The following is a 24,682-nucleotide window of genomic DNA, read 5'->3' as shown; positions in this document are numbered from 1 at the left end:
GGTTGGTTCCTTAAAAAGTGGAACAACATTTATTGGGGAACCTTCCCATAACTCGGAAAAAGCACAACACGCCAAATGGAAAGCAAAATTGGGATGAAATCTGCCACGCCAGCGATGAGTTGATGTTTTATTATAAAAAAACGACACGCACCAATCACATCGTGACAAATGGCAGCTAATGACAAGAGCCAAACTCCTTGCCACTCTCGTTTTGCCATTTGTCAATTGCTTGTTCTTTTTCAACAGTAATATTATCGTTTTCGAAAAATTAAACAGCCTTTAAATGTAATAAATAAAAAAAATATACATGTATATTTTTTCATCCTCTATAAATAAAAACCAATCTTGATATATTTTCAACACTTCTCTCATTTTTATCTAATACTAAGTATTTTATAAATCTTAATGTGATCAATTAAATTATTTTATTGATATTGTGGGTACGGAAAGTAGGAGAGAGAAAAAGTGGTGGTGTATGGAAAAGTAGAGAGAAGGTAAATGGGGAGGTTAACGAATGTAGGTATGAAATTATGAAATGAGATGGGTAGGTGATGAAGTTGGTGCAAAATAATGTGGAGTAGTGACTAATGAGGTGAGGAGAGAAAAATTAATGGGAGCCTCATGAATGTGGATGTTGTAAGGTCATAATTGTAAATCGTATTTCTATTTTATATATTATAGATATACGAGAGCACGAATATCCACCGAAGTTGAGTCGCTTACTCTAATTATTTCTCTTGGTAGCAGACAAGCGCCCGAGAAAAAAACTTCATCTGAAAAACACAAGGAAAATTTATCAGATCAACCGTTTATACGCCACTTTTTTGTAAAAAACCCTTTTTAATTTTTTTTTTGCTAAGAATAACCTTAAACCCAAATTTTTATGTCACATTAACCCAGGTGACGTCACTCTGACATTTACCTTATTTCTCCGACATTGACTTGGTTGATGATTGAAAATAATCCCACCCACATCATTTCACTCCAATTTTTCAGCATTGGAAATACTTTTTCCTCATTATGTGCTCCTTATAAACACTATCTTTCTTGATCTTTTAAGGCCGTTGGTGGGTAAAAAAAATAAAAAAGATTGTAATATGGATCATTAACCGAGTCAATGCCAGAAGCAAGATAAATGATGGAATTCCATTAGCGGGTTCAATGTGATAAAAAAATTTTGTTTAATGTTTGCCTTGACAAAAAAAGGTTGTTTTTGACAAAAAGTGTCATATAAAAGGTTGTTTATGATTGCGTCCCTGTGTAATTTCCTAGCAATGATTGCGAGTTTCTCGTTAAGAATTTCATTGTCAATCATATAACATACTCCATGCGTCGCATTACATTACTGCTTGATTCCATTTTTTACGGATGTCAAAGTAAATATAATCCGAAAGGAAAGTAAAAACTTTCTATTTATCTAAATAAATGTTGTATGAAAAAAGGTGATTTTAGGAGATAGTATGGATAATAATTGGTGAAAGAGCATTAAATGTAACCATTGGTTTTGATAAACAAAGCAAACAAGTAATTTCAGTAAGCAAATAAATGATAATGACACAGTTAGTTTTTCTAGGCAAATCACAAAAAAACTATGAAACTAAATATAGAATCAGACACTATATTTTGGGACACTCAAATAAAATTGAAATACTATACATGATACAGAGAGATTATACATGAGACGGAGAGATTATACTGTAACTCTATATGTAATCAAAGGAACACATAAGTATTTTCACCCAATCGACTATACATCAATAGTGGATCTTAAGCCGTATTAGTGCTAATCCACATATTGTATTGCTTCAAATAAAGTTTTTTACTAAGGTTATTGTTGATCGAATCTGCGATGCAATTAGTTCTAATGTGTTATGTATTTGTATTAAAATTTTAGGATTTTTATGATATATTTGTAAGTGGCTTCTGGCTTTCTATAATCAATGAAATCCTATTTTTGTGTTTCTATCAATATCCTTAAATTTTTAGATGTTAGTTCTTATTCTTATATTTTATATCTTTATGCTATTTGTATCTATCTCCTTCATGAACTAATCCAAAGTAGAACATATTTTCACTAGGGATTGGCATGGGTCAGATCTAGGCCGGGTTTAGTTAGACCCAAACTCGCAAATTATGATTTGGACCCAGACCCGCCCTTAGACCCACAAGGTCTAAAATATTTGGACCCTTACCAAAATCCAATTAGTCTGACGGGTCCTGGGACCAAAATGGTTCTCAAACTTAATAATATTATAATTTCCATTATTTATTTTAACTTAACTCGTTTTGTTACACCTATTTTCTAGCTATTAAAATATAATGATAAAATTTCAAATAATAGTTTGATTTTTCTACAAAACATTCAAAATTAAACCATCCAAAACAAGTTGGCTTGAATCCTGGTCAGCAATGGATGAAATGAGAAGATTAAGGTTTGAATACTTTAGTCACTTCACTCAATGACCACAGAAAAAACTAAAATTCAAATGTTAGGGAAAAAAATTTCATTGCTCATTACATATTTTGCTCAATATATATATATATATATATATATATATATATATATATATGTATGTATGTATGTATATGCATAAAGGAGAAAATGGGTATTTAGGGGTAGGTTTAGTTCTAAATATATCAAACCAAGATCCAACTTTTAACACCCAAACTCGGATCCAACCCAGACACATTGGATGTCAAGATTCTAAACCCGAATCCTTAGAAATTGGCAGAGACGCAGAGTTCAACCCTGTTTGGATCAGATCATGGATCCATTCCCATGCAATGCCACCCACTCTTACTCCTCCCGCTTTTCCCCCTCTTCCATACTAAATAGATATTGCTCCTTACTTTATAAAGCTATGTGCTCTCTTCTAGCACAAATCAAAGAAAGCAAAACCAACAAGAGTTGGTAACAGACATAATGTATTATGTTATGCAGTAAGTCTCTCAGGAATAAAGATCATAAACGACCAGAAAGTGCATGCAAAAAGAAAAGTAAAGCAGAAAAAAACACATGCTAGCTAGGTACTACTACCAAATTAAGCATACTACTAATTACAAGATTCTTTACTTCCACCATCGATTTTGTCTCAAAATCCAACACCCATACTTTCATATTTTCTTAATTCATTACATTAAAACCAACTAACCAAAATTCTCCCTAGTCCTACCTCTCAAAAATTTCAAAAAATGTGTCACCCCAACACCTTCACAACCTACATTTTCTCTATTATACTCATCATCTTAACCTTTGTCACGTTAACCTCCTCCCAATCCTCCCTTTGCAGGACCTCCTGCGGAGGGATTCCGATAAACTACCCTTTAACGATCGACGATGGTTGCGGTAGCCCATACTACCGCCACATCTTGGTATGTTTTGGAGACGTCCTCCAGCTCCGGACCCCCTCAGGAAGGTACCCGGTTAAGGCGATCAGCTATTTGGATTCCCACATTTTGGTCTTAGACCCGCTTATGTGGGCGTGCAAGGATGAGGACCGGTTTCGCCCCACTAGGCCTTTTAGCCTGGATAGTAGCACCCACTTGTCTCTCTCCAACCAGAATGAGTATCTCTTCTTCAACTGCAGCCCAGATAAGGTCATCATGGAGCCTAGGTATTCACTTGCTAATTAAACTTTTTTATACGCTCCAAATTTGAATCTAATTGTAAATAAATAGTATGTCTAGTGTACACAGTATTGATCACTATCATGTTTTGATGTTGTGTTAGATTTTTAATGGATTTTTATTTTTTATTTTCTTAAGTTATTATAACCTTCTCATGCCGTGTTAAATTTTTATTATGGGGCCTAGTACTAATTATAAAAATTACCCCCCAATGTGTATAACAACGTTATGCACAATTTTTTGGTGAAGACAGTATGCACAATTTATAAAAGATATACTTCATTCGTTTTGAAATAAATAAAACACTTCTCTCAGGAAACTCTCATATAAAAGAGAGAACGAACGTTTCATTTATTTCATAACGAAGGAAGTATACATAGAACAATCATTTTTAGAAAATGGAGATCATATATTTTGACAATGAAACTAAAACAAACAATTGATTTCAGATTTCTAAACCCTTTGAAAGAATCTGTGTTACGAATCATCTTGCACATCCCCTTAGGCCTTAGACAACCTCATCCTTTCCCACCACATGATTAAATAATGTGAACAAGAGTTTACTGAATATTTGTAATTATATTCCTTAAAAGATTTTGTATATACAATGTATCAGGCCGATGTTTTGCGAGAGATTTCCTGACCGTTGTGACACAACATGCGATCCCGCAAGTTACTTATGCCGGCATTTCCCGCAATGTGCACCCAATAATAAGGCCTTAAGAGACCTCTCTTGTTGCTCCTACTACCCCAAGGCCACCGATTCCTTAAGGATGATGCTCAAGCATTGCGCTACTTACACTAGTGTTCATTGGAACGGCGTTGGCGGCCTCGGCACCTCTCGACCCTATGATCAGGTGCCTGAGTATGGCGTGAGGGTCGACTTTGATATCCCTGTTACGTCGAGCTGCCTTCGCTGCCAAGACGGTGCCAAGGGTGGTGGTACTTGTGGGTTTGATACTGCAAACCAGGACTTCTTATGCTTGTGCGAGGAAAAGAATGTTACTACTTATTGTAAAGGTATGTCTATTACTTGTAAAAAGAAAAAGTCGAAAATGCCATGTTTGTTTAACACTCCTATCTAGACTAACTTATGAGTGAAGGTACCATATAACTAAAGAGAATCTAGCTGAAATATCTCGCTCTATACGCTTGTTTGGCTAGAATTTAACTAGCCTTTTCTGCCACGCTATGCATGCGGTGACATTTTAGGCTTAACCATTCATCGGTATAAAAAAAATGAAAGATAAAATTACTAAAGTACGTATTTACGTTCACCTTCATTTGGTGAGTAAGAAGTATTTAAGTACTTACAAATATTATCTAAAAACATTTTCAAAGTAACTACAAGTGATAAAATTGCATATCTAAGTAATAAAAAACTGATTTTTTTTTGGAGTTTGTATTTGTGATTAATTTTTTATATGAGTTGTCCTTGTAATGAGAATGCCTTTTTTTTATTGTATGTGGTATTAATTTTTTATAAGTTCTTGATTATGATTTTTTTTAATTGATTGGTTTTAAATTTAATTTGATTGAATTTTTTTTATTGGCAAATTTATGTGATTGACAATTATATGAGTTGATTGGGTTTAATAGACATTTGATTGAATTTTAGTGTATGTGTGTAATGGTTTTAACTTTTATGTTGTAGAGGGGTGAATATGTAAATTTAAAGGGGGACCATTACTCCCCCTTGACTTATATAATAGAGATAAGCAACGATACAATGGGAGAGTGAGTTACGAAAATGACCTCACTAGACTCATGGATAAAATTATAATTACCTAATATTAAGTCAAATATCTATAATCTTTAGATTTTTTTTTTCAAAAATCACCTTACAAAACATGAAATTTGTGAAAACCACCTTATATAATATTTTTTTTTATTGCGAAAGCAAATGTAAAACAATTTTTTTTTTCGAGAACAAACCTTATTCCAGATTCCGATCATTGACCCAAGGTTCTGGCATTGACCATATCATGAATTTTGTGGGGTTTAAAATATCACGTACCTTGTACATGACATGGTGAATGCTGGAAGTTGGGTCAATGATCGGAGTTTGCCAGAACCTTGGGTCAATGTTATTTTATCATTTCATAATCCAATTACGCTTGGGCAGACATCATAAGAATTAATAGGTTTTATCCACATTTCAGATCTTTACAAGTTTTTACTTCCTCTGTTTCACAATAAGTGAAACAATTTCCTTATTTGCAATAATCACAATAAGTGAAACCAAGTTTTAAATGGTAAAAAAATATTCACTCTTATTACAAATATACCACCAAAAAGTAAGAGGGGACCACAACTTCAATATTTCTACACTCTACTTTATTGCGGTCCCAACTTCATGTCTCTAAATTCCTTCGTAACTTCCCACTTTCTTTATATTTCACTTATTGTGAAATAGAGGAGATATTTTGTTAATTTTATGGCGTTATTATTGATTTTACTTTTGTTTTGAGCTTATATATTTGTGTATCCACAGCCCCCAGGCCTCTCTCAGCCTAATTTAGCTAATTTACTCGACTTGTTAAAGTCCGGAGTGAAAGCTCAAGTTTGAGAACAACATTAGACTATTTATTACCACTTTTTACATTGTTTCCATACATCATTATTACTAAGCATGAGTCCCTTCATTGCGTTAATGACAGATCATCAAGTTAAAACACACAGTGGACATGGAAGAGCAGTTGCAGGTAACTTTATTTCTTGGTAAATTCAGACTAGATTAGGGTCGCCAATTCGGAAAAATAGGCCGTATTTATGCTCAGTTTGTTTGCGTTGTTCATTGATTTACCACAATTATGGAAAAATAAGTTCGTCATTGTATAGTATGACACATATGACATATGTCAAATTGGGTTATATTTGGTTCCAATTTCTTTCAGTAGGTAGTTTCATGTCAAGCATTCGTGTCTTATTGTTTTATCGTGTCAAAAAATGCTAACTCGAGTTCTATTAGTATAATCTATAATCTAATCAAATTTGAAAAGAAACTAATTAAACTTTCTTTATATGGGTGGTGTGATAGGAACGGTGACAGGAGCTTCAATTGCAGGAGGAATAGGCATTGGAGCGGGCATATGGTACTTGAAGAAAGTAAGAGCAAAAGCACCAGTTACACATGGTGTCCAAACCAATGAGAATAGAGTTTTCTAGTAAAATTATGAATATTTACTAGCATTAGCGTATTATGCCTTCATAGTTCATGGTATTAGTGTGCAGCAAAAAAGAAAACAACATTTTTGGTCCCATTTCTTATTCCTATATGTACAATCTATTAGAAAAGTATAGTATATATCATATGATATAATAGTAGCTATTTTGTAATTGAATTGCTCAATGGTTAGGTTGAGATGATACGTGGACCAATTTTTTTATTTTTGTGTATGTTTGTTTGATAATGCACGCCAATGATCATTAATAATTATAGTAGTTAGTGACGGATCCAGAGATTTGTAAATGATTGGTCACACTATATTAAATTCCGCAATACAACCAATGACTTATGAGTAGCTAGTTGCTCTTTAAACCAAGTTTCTCCAATTTACATTAACTACCATAACAACTAAACAACCACATCTTCCACAACTGCACATATAATCAATCTTAACCAGCTAAACTGTAAACAACCACATACTAGCATAATAACTAAATATGGTCTTAATTTACCCTCTACTCGAACTTAATTTCCAAATTAGCTTTGATAGATTAAAAATTTACAACTACAACCACAACTCTACAAGTCTACAACTCTCTTCTTCAATATTATAAATGTTTTTCTAACCTATAATTACAAACTCGTAAAAAGCAATAATAATTTCTGACATAGGAAGGTTAGCTGCATTGTTCGACGAATAAGTTCATCATCGAAAAAGCCTGAAATGGTTTCTACTAGTTAGGGTCTCAGTGTCAGAATGCTTGATGAAATACCTTTTCGAAAAGAAAAACAGGCCAATGAGTCCAACTCATCGCTAAGCCGTGACCTAGAGGCTTTTTAAGCATCCGAGTTCGTTTAGGGTCCAAAAATAATATTTTTGTCTACTTTTTGTATTAGGGGTTTGTTTCCACTATTTAAATGTTTTTAGTCATTTTAAGAGACAACTTTTATTCTGATAATAATATTTGAGAGTTTAACTCTTTTCTGGTGGATTCCGGAGTTTATACAAATTTATCGCTTGTAAATCTATCTGTTCGTTTTAGCAATCGCGCTTGCTTTTCTTCCATTAATTCCGACTACATAAACTTCACTTATTGACGAAAGCCAAACACCTCACCTCATATCACGTCCAAGATCAATGAACTCCAACACCCATTGTTTGCATCCAATATCACCAAAATTTATGCCACTCCAACACCCTATGTGACTAAGCTATATCAATCTAATTTTACATTATATGAGATATCCAGGATCACTATACTAAGACGTATTGGATAAAAGTAAAATTAATTGACAAGTATGACTAAATTGGAAAGGATGCTACACAAATATTTTATGTAAAGCTCATTGATAGAAAGAACTGTGTACACTATATTCATTCCAAATAGGGACAGTTCCGGCGTGAAGTAATTTCCTTCACACCAAGAAAGGGTCTTTCATGAAGTAATAAGTTCAAAAAATAATTTCCTCCGCTCCAACTTAATCCCCAAATCAATCAACATTCAAATGACTCCAAATTCAAAATAAATACTAGAAAAAAAAACAATAAACAAAATTTAAAGAGATAATCTTTCATTTAATTTAATATTTCATAAAAATTAATTTTTACCCAAAAATGAAATAGGCATAAGTAATTGCCAAAAAAAGAGCAACTTGAAAAGTGGAGGAGAAGGAGAGAAGGAAGAGCAAGAAGCAGGATCAGGAGGATCGAAGATAGAAAAGTAGCCAGTAATGGAAGCAGACATAAGGGTCGTTTGGTTCACTATTTTTGGGTTTCAAGAAACGAAATCAATTACCAATTTCCTTTCTTCTTGTTTGGTTCAACCCCTCATCAATCCCTTACCATTACTTGATGGTAATGGATTCCCCAATTTGTTACCTCCCTTCCCCCTCAAGTAACAAAATCCATTACTTGAAGTTAATGGTTAACCTTCATTTTCATTCCTTGGCTTGAACCAAACACTCAATAAAGATAACCATTTTTGTTACTATTTTCTTCCTCTATTTGTATCCATTCCCTTTCCATTTCATATCTTGAACCAAACGACCCTTTAGTTTTCTTTTAGGATAGTTTATTTTTCCACAGAATGATTGGTCCTGTGAACAACCAGGACTAATACTCCCTCCACCATTGATAGTAATATTTATCCAAAAAGAATCTATTAAATCATAATATTATGAAATAATCTGAAGAATTGTATACACAAAAAGCCAAAGTATTGACTACAATTAGTATAGCAAAGGATAGTGTTGTTGGAAGTTCATAAATCATTCAAAACAAAGAGCATACGAGAGAGAGAAAAAGAAGAAGATCATCCATGTTCAAGGGCAAGGTGCCATACGCGCGATATTGTATAATTCCTTCGTTCTTTTAGAATTGTTAACAATAAATGTAATTTATGAGGACTCAGTGTTTACTAATTAACTTCAACAAAGAGAAACACAAAGAATTAGCATAGTTCAATCAATCTTGACCTACATCCCCAAAAGTAACAATCTTGGAGTTTTTTTAGCCTCTATAGAGGAATTACAATGGAGAAAAAAAATAAAAAGAGGAGGAGGAGAGTAAGAATTCAATTTTGGGGCTAATTTGAATCTTAGGGCTTTCAAATGACTTTAGTAAGCCTTATGTATGACTTCCTAAAGTTTACAAAGGGACCCAAAATAAAACCAAATAACTACTTAATAATCCGAATAATTCGGATAAACGCGGAAATAGGACCAAACCGCCCGATCGGGCTAAGGTCCATCTGACCAGGCTCGACCTCTCGCATGGGCTACACCCATGCCCGACCAGGGCAAAAATCTAGAAGTCGCTGCCTCGAAGTCAAATTGCAAAGGCCAAGGTGGGGGATTCTCCCCGTCCGGGCCTTCATCACACCCGCCCTGGCGACTAAAACGAACAAGACAACCAGCATGGATTGATTGTGCCGCGCACGCTACTCCTCTTCGACTATCTCCTTCTTCTTCCTCAAGAAATCCAAGACACCATATAACAATTCTCCACCTTACTTGCATTTCTCCAACACCTCCAAAATTACAAAAAAACACCAAACAACTTCATAGTTTGGCCCCATTGGAGCCTACAACAAACAAGAGGAGAGACCGACTAAGTTCACACACAAAGTGAAGTTACTGGTTTGTAAGGTCTTTGTCAACATATTGGAGAAGTTCTCCTCGGTACGAATCATTATCAATATGTACTGCTTCTTATCAATGACATTCCCGATAAAATTATAATTCACTAGAATATGCTTCGTCCTTCAGTAGAACATGTTTTGGTTCTTAAGCAAGTGAATGACACTTTTACTATCACAAAATATGGACGAGCTAATCTCCCAACCAAACATTTAATCCACTTTGCCTCCTTGGATACCTCAGTAATTGTGATAAACTCAGCTTCCGTAGTTGAAAGAATTACCACATCTTGTAGCAAAGATTTTTAACTCATGGTCGTACCTCCCAAGGTAAATACACACCCCGAAGTTGATTTTCGATCATCCAAGTCTCCACCATGGTCTGAATCACAATGCCAAATCACACCATTTGTATTTTGGCCAAATTCTAAGCAAACATGTGATGTACCTGTCAAGCACCTTAGAAGCCATTTCAAACCATCCCAATGCCCTTTCTCAGGCCTTGACATATAAAGGCTCACCATGCTCACGACTTGAGTATTGCCTAGCCTAAAATATACCATGTCATACATCACACTTCATTAGCACTAATATAAGCATGTGAGCCACAACACTTCCTTCTTCTTCTGATTGAGGACAAAGCTCCTTTGAGAGCTTGTAGTGAGAACGAGAGGATTATAAAAGGGCTCTGCAATGTTTATTAAGATCTTCTCAAGAGCCTTCTCAATGTACGTTATTTCGCTAAGGTGCAACGCCTCCTTAGACCGATCTCTCAAAATTTATATCCCAAGTATCTTATTGGTTTCACTAAGATTCTTCATAACAAACTCAGTATTTAACAACTTCTTCAAATTGTGGACCTCAATCAAATGATTGCAAGCAACCAATATATTATCAACATAAAGAAGCTACAAAAGGTAAATGAAGGAACCACTTACTAGCTCTTTGGAGTACTCATAACTATTATAGGAGCTTCTTGTGAATTCGTTAGCCAACATAAACGAATCATATCACTTACACCAATTACCTAGGAGATTGCTCAACCCACACAATGACTTCACCAACGGAAACACATGCTTTCTCTTTCTTTCTTTACAGTTCATAGATGGGAAAGTCAATTAAAGGTTCACTCGTGTGTTGGTGAATCAAATTTATTTGGATTTAAGGTCATAATTTACCCTCTGGTGTGGCGTCTGTATTTCATCGAAAGCAGAGATTGCTTGCTGGTGTTGGATTTTACTTCATCAATTCAGTTATTGCATTTAATGCAATAGGAGATGTCTTTAGTATGGTTCATTTTTATCCCTATTTTTTCAAAATTAGCCCTAATTTTTTGTTCTTTAGAAGTCGTCAATTTCTGGTAATTTATCACTTCACTTTCATTTACTTCTGTTAGTTCTTCAGTTTATTCTCTCTACTTTTAGTTCAATATTTCTGATTCTTTATGAAGTTAGTTGTAGTTATTTTTTTCCTCAAAAATGACGATTCATAAATCATCTAAGGATGCTATTCTTGATGGGTATGCTAGGAAAGGTCGTCCTACTATTCGTTTTACGTCTCATGATAGTTCTTCTCTTAGAGTTGTTCGTGTTATTGTTCCTGTTTCTGAGTCTGTTTATTTGTCTGTAAGTGATCCTCCTAGTCCTCCTTGTTTTTTTGAACCTATTATCTTAGATGATTTGCCACAAGTAAAAAAATATATAAATGATTTCACTAAGTCTTTTTTGGTATACGTACTATTATTTCTAAAAGTAATGTAGATTGGAAATTCTGTAAAGTTGATGTGGATTTTATGGAAATGGGTAACAGTTAGACAATCATGTGTTTTTCTAATCATGGTGCTCTTTATTTGGTATGGTTAGAAAGGCCTTGGCATGTACAAGGAGAGTTGTTTGTCATCTATCCATGAGTAGCTCATTGTGATCCCTGTGGTAGGAGAAAAAATGGGTAAACCTATGGGTTAGGATACCTAGATTTCCTGCTAAAACCTTGAATTTTGATTATGAGGCCAATATGTTAGCTTTTAATAATGTGTGTTCTCTTATTAAGCTAGATTCTAGATCATATTGAGGCACAAAATTCATTTTTGCACGTGTATGTATTAAAGTTGACAATAATGAGCCTCTATTAGAGTATACCGAAATCACTCGTTCAAGGGGTGTGTACTCTGGCTATGTGATTTGGTATGAAGATTTTTCTTCATGCTGCTCATTTTGTGGATGTGAAGACCATATATTGATAATTGCTCATTATATACCCTCCTCAGAGGGAAGTAAAAGTGATATTGCTCAAAAATCCTAAGAAAATGGTTAGCTGAATTCCTTGAAAGTGTTAATGGGCAAGACAAGCCTCCCACCACAACTGAGCAAGAAAATGTAGTGGAGGCTAGGCCTAGACGCGTTTTAACAGGGACCTTCTATTATTGTCTCTGGTTTAAAATCTTATGTTATGAATAAAAATTTCTCAAGTGATAAAGTATTTGTTGGTTCAAAAGTGTTACTGCTATTTAAGGGTATTGTTTTTAAAGAAGTTAATGCTGATGTGCCTATTAAACATGCTTTTCTCTTTCTCTCCCAAATTCAAATGTGAAAGGTAAAGGTATTATGCTCTATAACCCTGGTGATCAAGTTGTGGATTCCTTCTCTGATGAGCCTGAATTCAGGGATGTTACTCAGGCATTTTCTCTTGTTGAACCGATAAAGATTTGCTCTCTAATGTTAAGAAATCTCTTGTGCCTTTTAGTGCTCCTAGGCTACTACCCCTTCCCCTTTAGTTAATTATGAGATCATCTTACCAATGCCTAGAGTAACCAGAATTTATTTCATGATTCTTATCTACTAGCAGCAAATATAAATTTTCCTGAGGAAGAGTAATCATTTGAATATCATGGTGATTATTCTAGTGTTGATGATGGCACTTATATTATGGAAGACCAGCTTGATGATGAGATGTTGGAGGGTTATTTATCTCAACCTGAGAATTCTTTCCACTTCATTAACTCTAGGACTTCCATTATGGAGTAAATAATAGAGGGAGTGGGGTTAAAGGGGATAATCTTATGGAGCATGACTCCTCTTCAAGCTCTTCCAAGAGAAGGAAACTTGCAATGAGGATGACTCGGGTTCTTTAAGTATGAAGAGGGGTAAGACTTCCACATTCCTATTTGTTACGCACATCAGATTTTGGAACATAAGAGGGTGTATAAGACACCTTGCTATGGAGGAGGTAAAAGACTTTTGTAACTATAATAATGTTCATATAATGATGTGTGAAAGGTAAATCCCCTCCCTTTGAGGGAAGTGTTAGGCATTACTTCCTCCCTACTTTTGGTATGGCCGGTGGGATTTCATTGATGTAGAAAGACAATGCTAGTAATCCTTATATTGTGTTATAGTTTTTCATAAATCTAATAGATTTATGGCATGTAATAAAGTATTTTATCTATGAATTTTAGTTTTGTTGCTATTTTTCTCTATGCTCCTCCTAGTCATGTCCTTAAACATTTTTTCAGGAAGATTTGATTTCTTATCTTAGTTCGTTAAGTAGTTCATTTACTATATTGGGTGATTTTAATGAGCTTAGTGTTGATATTGATAAGTTGGGGGAATCTGAATTTAGATTTCCTCTATTGTCCTATATGAATATGTTTTTCGATTCAGTTGAGTGTGTAGAACTACCATTTGAAGACAATTTTTATACTTAGCGGAGAAAACCACATGGCCCTTATAACATTCTAGAACGTTTAGATAAAGGAACGTAGTCTTGATTGGTTAAGTCTATTACCAAAACTTAAAGTTCGTCACCGTAACTTCACTTCGTCTGACCATTATCAAGTTTTAATTTCTTTAAATTTAAGTAAGTGTAGGAGAGCTCCTCCTTTTAGATTTATTAAATTATGTATAATTCGAAAAGATTTTAATTGCTTGATAAAAAAAACTTGGTGTACTCAATTTCAAGGATCTCATATGTATTGTTTCACTAGAAGGTGTAAGCTTCTTAAAGAAAAAGCAAAACGACAGTCAATAACTCGTTTTGAAAACATTTTTAGACAAATTAGGACTACGGAAGAAAAGCTACAGTTTATCCAAAGTGATTTAGTATATAATGAGAATTTCCCACATCTAACTTCTCAAAATAAGTGTTTGGCAAAACAAACTGAATTTTTAAGTTTTGCATTGGAAGGTTAAAGCAAAATTGAACCATATTAAGTTTAGTGATGCGAATACTAAGTATTATCACACGAGTGCCTCCATCAGGAGAAATCAGAATATAATTAATATAATCCAAGATCCTCAAAATAATCTAATTACCCACCCTAAACGTATTGAAGAATGTATTACTAGTGCGTTAATGCAACGTTTTTTAGCAAATCCATTATGTTCTTTTGATGCCAATACCGACTTTGAATTGTTGGATGAAATTGTTTCACATGCGGATAACTTATATTTATGTATATATGTAACTTTTGAGGAAGGTAGGATTGCTACTTTTGATCTAGCACCAAATAAAGCTCTTGGTCAGATGAAAATCTACCATTTTCAAAAATATTAGTTGTTAGCTAGTAGATGGGGTTTAGAGCAGTTAGAGCCTTTTTCTATCTAGACAAGATTCTAAAGGAGATTAACCATACATCTATTTCATTGATTCCAAAAATTATTGATAATCCTTCTAATCCTATTCATTTTCGACCGATTAGTCTTTGGCCTACGATTTATAAGATTATTTCTAAAATTGTAGCAAATAGGTTAAAAGTTGTTTAGGGTAAGATATTTCATCCTTTGTAGGGAGTTTTTGTTCCTAAAAAAGGTTATTCAAGATATGTATTGCTTGCACATGAGGTTTTTCATTCACGTAAAAATAAAAAAGGTTTTGAAGGTTGGGTGCTATGAATGTAGATATGGAAAAGGAGTGTGATCGTCTAGAGTGGAACTTCTTATTACTCTTGAGAAATTACTTTTTGTTATTGTTGGATTGAATGCTTAACACAATGTATTACCACGGTCTGTTTTTCAATTTTGGTTAATGATAATCCTGGTGAAACTTTTGTTCCTTCAAGAGGAATTCGTCAAGGAGATCATTTATCTCCCTATATTTTATTTTATGTGCAGAGATCTTAGCTCACAAACTGCACCAAGCAAGTTCAATGGGCACAAAATCTTTAGGTGCTAAACTAGGTCAATCGAGAGTCAAAATCTCGTTTTGAACATTTGCAGATGATACTGTGGTATTTGCTAAAGATACTGAGGACAGTTGTCACACAATTAAATAATATTTTAGATAAGTATTGTCCTATATCAGTTAGCTAGTTAATTTTCATAGATCCGCTTTCCAATGTACTCAAAATATTTCAAGAGCAGTTTCTGCTAACTTTCCTAGCATACTGCAAATGGAGGAGTCTTTATTATTAGGAAAAAAATATTGGATGTTCGATTATTAGTAGTAAAGTTACAACTGCTATATTTGGTATTGTCCTATTGTTAGTGGTTCTAAAATTATGAAATTTAATTATTTTATTAATCAGGATGTCAATGGGATAAATCTCTTAGCTTCATGCCCAATTTATCCCTTCAGTTGTTACTACTACAATGGCTAATTTATTTATTTCTAGTAATCAAATTCCTCATTTTTTTTGAGGCCACTCGTTAGATGGAGATTATTCTATTAAATCAGGAGCAGAGTTACTTCATGTTTTAAATTCTTTTACGTCTGAGCCTACAGTCTTTCATTGAATTTGGAAGTTGAAAGTTTCCCCTTTAGTAAAATTTTTACTTTGGAAAATTTGCCAAAATGGTCTTCTTGTACGAAGAAAATATTGGAATTGAGTCATATTTTTCTTCCTATGGAGTGTCTTTTTGTTAGGAACACGTATGGTAGATGCTAATAAATGAAGTAATCGAAATATAATATACAGAGAAATAAAGAAATAAAAACAATAAATAATACAATAAGATTTAGCATGGAAACCCTTGAATAGAGAGAAAACCACGAACACTGCACTCAAACTTTGAATATGAGATGATGATACAAGGAGAATTATTTGATCTCTCTCGACTCTTTAACCTCTCTCTAAGTTCTCTAATTACTCTAGACTGTATAGTAAACTCTTTCTTATTCTTGGCATGGCTTGACATTGAATAAACAACCTCAAACATATTTACACTAAGGTAACAATTAATTGGGAATCCTGATTAACTAAGAAAACCAAGTAGAAGAAGTAAGAAAATAAACATTAAGCAACAAACACCACGCTAAACCCACACTATTAGGCTCCACAACTTAGCCTAGCTGTTGCGACACATCACGCGAGCGCGACACGAGCTAGCATCAACAAATTTCACGGGCGCGGGCTGCCCCTACGAGTTGCCTTGATCTTCGAATCTTCATCACACCATGGTTGTGAGAATATGCCATGAATCTTATTACTTCATTCCTTTTTCCTTTTACAATCTCCACAATCTATCCAACAATCTCCCACCTAAAGAACTGTCAAAGTAAAGAACACTCCCCCAATAAATATGTATTCACACTCTCAACTTGTCATCATCAATTTTCATACATCACCTGTGCAGAACCGCTTCTTCTCACAAAGGAAGTAACACTGAGATCTCACTCGACCCCCAATCTTTATCATCACAACATGAACCATAAGGAATCTTCATAGTTCTACAAGTATCCCAACAATGCTCCCACCCGAACAAAACATCCTTCTCTAAGCTCGATTTCTCACGCACCACACTCACGTATGCCTCCTTCAGCTTGTTCGTTCTACATGTTCACTCTTGCCGAAGAGACACCAACTTTACCACTACAGTTATTCCTCATAGGTTTACTGTATACAGAATTTTGACCGAACAACACTCTTTGTGAAGTTTTCTTCATCCCTTCCTTAACTATCTTTGTTGTGTTACCCATGGTGTACATCATTTTACTTCTTGTACCTCGAGCTACTACCATAATACCCTTAACAACTTTCCAAGAACCACCCCTAAACACTACCTTGTAGCCGGACTTGCCAAGTTGACCAATTGATATCAAAATTTACTTCTAATTAGGGATAAACTTGACATCATCCAACTCAAACATGTCCCCACTTGCAAGCTTCATGCTCAAATCTCCATTACCTTCAACTTCTAATGGTCTATCATCTGCAAGGTACACTCTCCCAAGTTTCTCAAATTTTAGATTTTGAAACAAGTCTTTATAGAGCGAATAATGAGTTGAAAAACCCGAATCCAAGATCCATGAACCAGTTGAGCTCTCTACACTATTGACCACGAAGGCATCAAAAACATACTCTGTTAATCCTCCTTTTCTTCCCCTTTTTAGTGTCTTTGCACTCTTTTCATTGCTTTTGTAGTGACTTTTCTCGTCATATCCCCAACACTCAGCTTCCGCCTTACCGACTCTTCCACTGCTCTTTCCCTTGGACATTCCCCAACTTAGATATCTCATTTTGCCCCCCTCTACCCATAATGCTATATGCCCGGAATCCTTACACCAGGTACTTTCACTTACCACCAAATCTCTAATATCATCTAACTTTAGTGCTTCCTTCCCTGTGGAATTACTAATAGTAGCAACAACAGTCTCCCACTCGTTTGGAAAAGAGTATAACAAAATCAAATCTTTTGCATCATCATCAAAGGTAATTTTCACATAAGCCAATTGACTAATAATTTTACTAAATTCCTTAATAAATTGACTAGCAGATTTACCATCAATCATATCAAGTTCAAACAAATGAGGCATTAGATATACCTTATTCACAGCAAAAGGCTTCTCTTACGTGTTTGGAAGAGTCTTGATCAACCCTGTCGTCATTTTCACATTCTTGATATTAAAAGCTACACTTTTTGCTAATGTCAATGAACCACACCTAGAGCTTTCCAATCCAAATTAAAGTTACCCAATCTTCATCTTTCATTGTAACAGGCTTCTTTTCCAACAAAGGTTGGTATGGGTTTTTTTTTTTTTGGCACAGATAATCCTCAATGTACATCTTCTAGAAACGAAAACCCTTACCATTGAATTTATCAATCCTCGCCTTTCAGACATCCAATATGCCTATTCAACTATTCATCCTAGCTCTGACAAATCAAGCAATCAAAATATAATATACGGAGAAATAAAGAAATAAAAACAATAAAGAAGACAAGAAGATTTAACGTAGAAACCCTAGAATAAGGATAAAATCACGAACACTGCACTAGGAATTTGAATATGATGAAGATACAATGAGAATTCTTTAATCTCTCTAGACACTCTCTAGGTTATCTAGTCTCTCTAGATTCAAGAATAAACTCTCTCTTATGCTTTACATGGCCTAACATTGTATTAACGGCCTCAAACATATTTATACTAGGGTAACAATTAATTGGCAATCCTAATTAACTAAGCAAACCAAATAGCATAAGAAAAAATAAACATTAAGCAACAAACACCATGCTAAACCTATGTTATTGGGCTTCATAACTCAACCTAGTTGCTGTGACACATCACACAAGCGCGGGGAGGAAAGCGCGGGTTGCAACGACGAATCCAACGGGCGCAGGCTGCCCCTGTGGGTTGGCAAGATCTTCGAATCTTCATCGCTCCATGGTTGTGGGTGTAGGCCATGATTCTTGCAGGAGCAGGCCATGAATCCTAGGATTATATGCCTTGTTGCTTCATTCCTTCTTCCTTTTACGATCTCCATAATCTACACAATAATTTTTTGTAATTATTACTCGGAGGACGCCTCTCATATTTTCTCTAATTGTCCTTTTGCTATTGATGTGTTTTAGTCATATGTATTGGGTCCCCCTCACCCACCCAACTAATTTGAATGGTTCCTCTTTTGTGCACTAGTGGAAAAATAAAGAAGGGTTGCGCTAAATAAGGCCCTTAGGGCTGCGTATTTTGACAGCAGCCCTTTCCATAGCAGCCCTTCACTTTGTAAGCAGGGCTGCGGTTTTACACACAAACGCAGCCCTTCGTAGCTAGAAGTTTGGACTAAAAACGCAACCCTTCTTCAAGTGAAGGGCTACGTTTTTAGTCCAAAAACGCAGCCCTTTTGGACCCGAAAAAAATATAAAAAAATAAAAAAAATATTTTTTTTTGCATTTTTTATGTCAAATTGACACAAAATCATTTCCAAAATGATATTGTAAACAGTACATATTTTAAGTAACAAATAAATTACAAAAAGAAAAATTAGGAATGATAAAAACTAAATCTTGACAAATCATATAATGAACTTTAGATTACAACAACAATAAATCATATAATTAATTTATAACCTTAAAAAACGAAATCGCATCTAAACTAAAAAAATGAAAATAAATTAAATCTTGAAATGAAATCGAAAGCTTTTAATTCCTTCAACTTCTTGACCTACACAAAATAAGAAACAACCATTGTTAGAACAAGCAAATTACAAGACAAAATAGCTAAAAATAATGTAGAAAACCAGGGGGGAAATGTCTATCCAAGTTCAACTGAACAAACCCAGAATATCGAATTATTAGAACAAGCAAATCACAAGTTATGCATCTAAACATCAACAGCTCCAATAATCACACACATTTCCATTTGCAGATTTAACAGTAGTGCAGACAGAAAAAGAAAAAAAAAAGGCACGACAAAGTACTAACATCCTCAAAAAAGTGCAAATAACAAAGAATACATCATAACCTAATCTCCAATTTACTCCAAGCACCTAGAACAGTCAAATCGAAGCAGAAAGTACAGACAACTAAAATTTAGATGGAAAACATCAATGCTTACAAACAATAAAACAAAACCCAGCTGAAAAATTCGACATCAACAAGTGAGACATTTTGTAACACCACGTAATTTTCACTCATTATTTTTGGTGTTGTTTACATTAAAATGATATTTTCTATTAAAAGAAAATAATTTATTATTTAAAAACTATTTTTTTAAAGTGTATAACTATTTATATTGTGTTATGTTGTTGTGATTATTAATTTAAAGTGTATATGATGTGCGTATTTATTTTATCATATAGATAGTAATTCTATAAATTTAAGTAGCGTGTGATTTTAGTTTTCAAGTGTTGTATATAATATGGGTCGACCAACATAAAGAATTCTTTTGCAAACCCATATCCTTCTTATGTTGTCCATAATTTAGAGGAGAAGTATTAGTATTAGCATCTTCTATCTATCCCTCTTTGTAACCACCAAAAGGTGAAGAGCCATCCCCCATTAACCCATCTTAATGCAATTAAACCTTTGCTTTATGATATGAACCATCACATTATTTTTGCTGCACACTCCCTTCACGCCAGCCTTACAAAGAAAAACAAAGAGTCCTTCTCCCTTCTCGCATTTTCGGCCATTTCTGCACACTCATTTTGTTTACCCCATATCTCTTTCGTCTTTTATCGGAATTCGACGTGTGAATAGTTGAAATTCATCTACTCGGAGAGATCTTACTTGTGGTGTCATTCGTTTTTGAAGATACTGGAAGAATTGGTCGCAGTTTTCTGTTTCAATCAGACGGGTCACCCAGTTTTGTTTTCCTATCGCACCTTCACGAATTTGATCATTGCTGACGATCTAACCGTTGGATCGCCCTGAAATTTGGACAGCATATTTAGGACATCTGGTCCTTCATTAATACCGGAGCGATTTTAAATCAGAGCTACACATTGACGGGAATCGAGATCAGAACAGAACAGTACATAATGAAAATGCAAGCAATTGGAGGTCTTCAAAGGTAACTAATGGCGAACCTAGTGCGATTAGAATTCGTTTAGGAATTATTTAGTTCTTAATGTCTTAGTTGTGTTGATTTTTATGTTAAGATTTGTGGGTTGCTAAAGTTTCATATTATTGATGTTATACTTGTTATACTTAAATGTTTATGAGTGATAGTTATGTGGAAGGAAACTAATTCTACTATTTTGTTATCCTTGCTAGAGTTTAATGGTTAGAATTTTTGTTTTATTATATCTTTATGGTTTACATATTGGTTAGTAGACATTGTAAATCATGTTGTTATACGCTATTATGTTGGTTTGCTTAAGTATGATCAAAATGATTATAATATGAGAGTATGAATACTGTTGCCTGCTGGTGTAAGTCGCTTGAGGAAGATTCATGTCATGGCTTGTTATCTGTTGTTATTATCTGCCACAAACTTAAGAGTGATGCTTCTTCCGTATTAGCATGGTAGTGTGGCAAGCTTACGGTTTTTATTTACATCTTAGTAGTTATGGTGTTGTAAGATGTTGGGTTGTTTGAATGATTAGATATGATTCAAGTATATGTGGCGTATCAGATGTATAAGTTTTGGTGTTATAGTTATGTATACTTATGTGTCAATGTATGCAGGTATGATGATTTACTCTTATTGCTATATGCATGCTTACATGAGTTTATTATTATTATTTTTTTATTATTATTGACATATATTTATATTATGAGTGTTTTAATTATTTGATGATGGTTTGGTTGTTTGTATGATTTTGGGATTATAATAATATTGTAGTTTTATAAATCAATATCTAAGTTATCGACGTTACAGTACTCGAGGGAGAATAATACTGTCTTTAGTACCGTTTCGCCAAGAGTTATGTACCAGGGGTATTATGACTAACATTGTAATTAACTTTGTACCCAAACTCAGACAACGAGAGTGTAGTAGTTGGAGTATTGTTTATACTGTGTTTTTGGTGTATATTTATGTTTGAAGAAAGATTTATTCTTTTAGTTGGGTAAATGATTTTTATTAGTATTATATTACTATTACTTTGAGAAGAATAAATATCGTTGAATTGAGACTTTGGATTGCGATCCTAGTTTCTGCTGATTTTGGTGTAAGGCTAAGGGCATCCTTATTATTTATATTTGATGAATAATATGATATTAGTATTTAATTGTGAAATATTTTATGAGATTAAGATATCCGGTGGGATAGATGTAGTCCCCGGTGAAGAACATGCCAACCACCTAGGTTGCGATTTAGGGGTATTACCTGGGTTAATTGTTGTCGTCCGAGAGGTTGGGAAGTACTGAGCTGGGTACTATCCTGCATCGGGAGTTTGGCCATTCTTAGACACAGGCAGTAGGGAACGTAAGCCCATAGGCTGTCTGGAGATTTCGATCTGACAAACCTTAGGAAGTGGGTTGCGATCCACTGGCGTTCTGCTCTTTCTCAAAAGCTATTTATATTATTTTGGTGGCTTATGTTTTTTTATCTTGTATGTCTATATTAAGTTTATTAATCATGATGTACTTTTTTAACCATGTTAAACTTTAGTTGTTGTTTGCTGTTGTTTGGTTCAGTTTGATCTTTTATGTTGATTGGGCTTATTTATTAACGCTTGATAACTTCTACATGGATCCTAATTGAGCTGGGAGAGCTGTTAGTTACCCCACTGATTGTGGATTTTGTTGTTATATTTTTGCAGGATATGTTGATGACAATCTTATTTGGTTTTGGGCTCGGGTTGAGATGTGAGCATTAAAATGTTAGATGTTTTAGGCCTACTCTTTTATTAATTTAAGAGTTAGTTTTCTTTTTGGCTATCAATTTAATTTATTTATACTATTTATTTATGTTGGTTTTATCACTTAGATATTTAAATGCATTTCTTGTAGTAGTGACATTCCCAGAAGACGATGTTTCCGCCATCGTCCTATAATACTATTATTATAATTTCTTTCTTTTCGCTTTGAAATTCTGGGGTGTTACACATTTCATCGAACACATAGAAGGAAATATTCTTATACAAAGATTTTCACCGACCAAAAGACATATTAATCCATGCTTCACATCAAAGGAAGTATAAATAGATCAAATTCTTAAGAAATTCATAAACTAAAAAATAAGGGTTTTATCAGTATAACAATATTAATCCCCAAATTACTATGAAAAAACAAAGTAATTTAAGGTTTTTTCTTTTCCTACTTGAAGTTGTAAGCAATTTGCAGAGAACAAAATGAGCAATGTTGGTCCATTTGCATATTCACATCCTCGACGTGGTCCATTTGCAGATTCACATCCTCGATGGCGAAGTTGGTCCATTTGCAGATTCACATCCCGATGACGAAGATGATGAAATTGACGGCGAGAAGATGAATCGACGGCGAATATTTAGGGGCTATGGGCTTTGGTGAGAGAGAGAGAATAAGTGAAGGGAGGAGAGAGAGGCAGGGCGAACTCTGAGAGAGGAGAGAGACTGAGAGAGAGGCAGGGCGAACGCGTGAGAGAGGAGAGAGAGAATGAGGGAGGGAGGGAGGGAGGGAGGGAGAAATAAACCCTAGTCCGCTTAACATTTTAAGCCCAATGCGCGCTTCTTTTCAAATAAAACAAAAAAAGATCCCATAAAGGGTTGCGCTTGTCTGAAAAATGCAGCCCTTCTTACAGTTAGAAGGGCTGCGTTTTTTAGTCAAGCGCGACCCTTCATTTAAAAGGACTGCGCTTGACTAAAAAACACAGGCCTTCTAACTGTAAGAAAGGCTGCGTTTTTTAGTCAAGCGCAGCCCTTTTTGTAAAGGGCTGCGGTTTTAAAGAAAACTGCATCCCTACAAGAAAGAAGGGTTGCGTTTTATTTAAAACCGCTGTCCTACAATAAAGAAGGGCTGCGTTTTGAAGAAAAAGCAACCCTTCCAGCGCAGCCCTTCCTTTTTTCCCCTAGTGGTGGATCACCTCTTAAAGTTAAAATCTTGGTTTTCGATCTATCAAATTGAAATTTTTGTTACTACTTTGTGGTTCATTCCTTCAGTGGGGTGCTTTTCTTACAAGAGTCTTGTTCCTTAGCTAATGTGCATAAAATTAGACTTAATGGGTTCTCTGTGGTTGAAATTGATTTTAAGCTCTTTGCATCCTGGAAATAAGGTATGTTTTTGTCTCTAGGTAGATCTAAAGATTAGGGTCCGGCTTAGTTGGCTTCCTCCTCCTCCTAATTTTTGTAAATTATATTTTGATGGTTTCAAGCTTCTTAATGGTCACGTCTCCTTTGGATTTTTCATTCGTGTCTAAAAACGAAAAGTCTTGTTGTGTGGTGCTAGCGCTATTAATTCGTTGGTTTCTATTCTTGTGACGGAATCTTGGTGCATTCGAGAGGGATAAGTTGACTATTATTTAATCTATTAAACACATTTTGCAAATTCCTAGCCTAGACAATGAAATCTCTCATTTTAGATGCAAGTAAAGATATAAGCAATTGGATAGCTCATCAAGTGTTCCGAGAGGGAAATTCTGCTGTGTATTGGATAGCTCATCGAGGTCATACAACGAACAATCTTACGATTTTCCCTGATGTTCATGATTTTCCTTTTGTTGTAATCATCCGCAAGGATGCTTTAGGATGGCCCAAATTTTGGGATCCTCCTTAGTTGTTTATATATATATATATATATATATATATATATATATATATATATATATATACACACACACACACACACACACAAAAACTTTCACGCTTCTAGAAAAGAGCTAAAATTCCTTCTCTTTTGGGCATAAGTTTATGTGTCTCCAACCTCTTACCCAAAAGTGTCTTTCTGTGAGTTACTAGTAGAAAAATGCTAATTTGCGTTCTATGATTTGCATCGAACATTTAAAAAACGGATGCAGTGGCTCAGGAGCAAATCATATTTATCGGTTAGGCGAAGGAAATGACGCAATTTATAAGTAATTTGCGACGGTTTGACTGGAGTATTTGTTAGAATAATATATGTAAATAGTATGTCAATATTCTAGGTTGGCTTCATCCAGGCCCAGGGGTGTTGGGCAC

General features: G+C 34.7%; 1 protein-coding gene across 1 annotated transcript; it reads left to right on the top strand.

Moving 5' to 3' along the window:
- The first annotated feature begins 3,033 nt into the window (after positions 1 to 3,033).
- On the top strand, positions 3,034 to 7,081 carry LOC104900959 (hypothetical protein). Its single transcript, XM_010688496.4, has 4 exons — positions 3,034 to 3,614; positions 4,244 to 4,647; positions 6,288 to 6,332; positions 6,668 to 7,081. Exons 1-4 carry the CDS (start codon positions 3,193 to 3,195, stop codon positions 6,793 to 6,795), a joined length of 999 nt encoding a protein of 332 aa, XP_010686798.1. The 5' UTR covers positions 3,034 to 3,192; the 3' UTR covers positions 6,796 to 7,081.
- The last annotated feature ends 17,601 nt before the right edge of the window (positions 7,082 to 24,682 follow it).

This window comes from Beta vulgaris, chromosome 8, assembly GCF_026745355.1.
Source record: "Beta vulgaris subsp. vulgaris cultivar EL10 chromosome 8, EL10.2, whole genome shotgun sequence".
Lineage (NCBI taxonomy): Eukaryota > Viridiplantae > Streptophyta > Magnoliopsida > Caryophyllales > Amaranthaceae > Beta > Beta vulgaris.
This window is presented reverse-complemented; position numbering and strand designations above follow the sequence as displayed.

What these genes read in the sequence shown, in the direction of transcription:
- LOC104900959 (XM_010688496.4), top strand. Translation starts at nt 3,193, where the DNA reads ATGTGTCACCCCAACACCTTCACAACCTACATTTTCTCTATTATACTC. An exon ending in AAGGTCATCATGGAGCCTAG is followed by an intron (nt 3,615 to 4,243) that starts GTATTCACTTGC and finishes ACAATGTATCAG; the next exon opens with GCCGATGTTTTGCGAGAGAT. An exon ending in TGTTACTACTTATTGTAAAG is followed by an intron (nt 4,648 to 6,287) that starts GTATGTCTATTA and finishes CGTTAATGACAG; the next exon opens with ATCATCAAGTTAAAACACAC.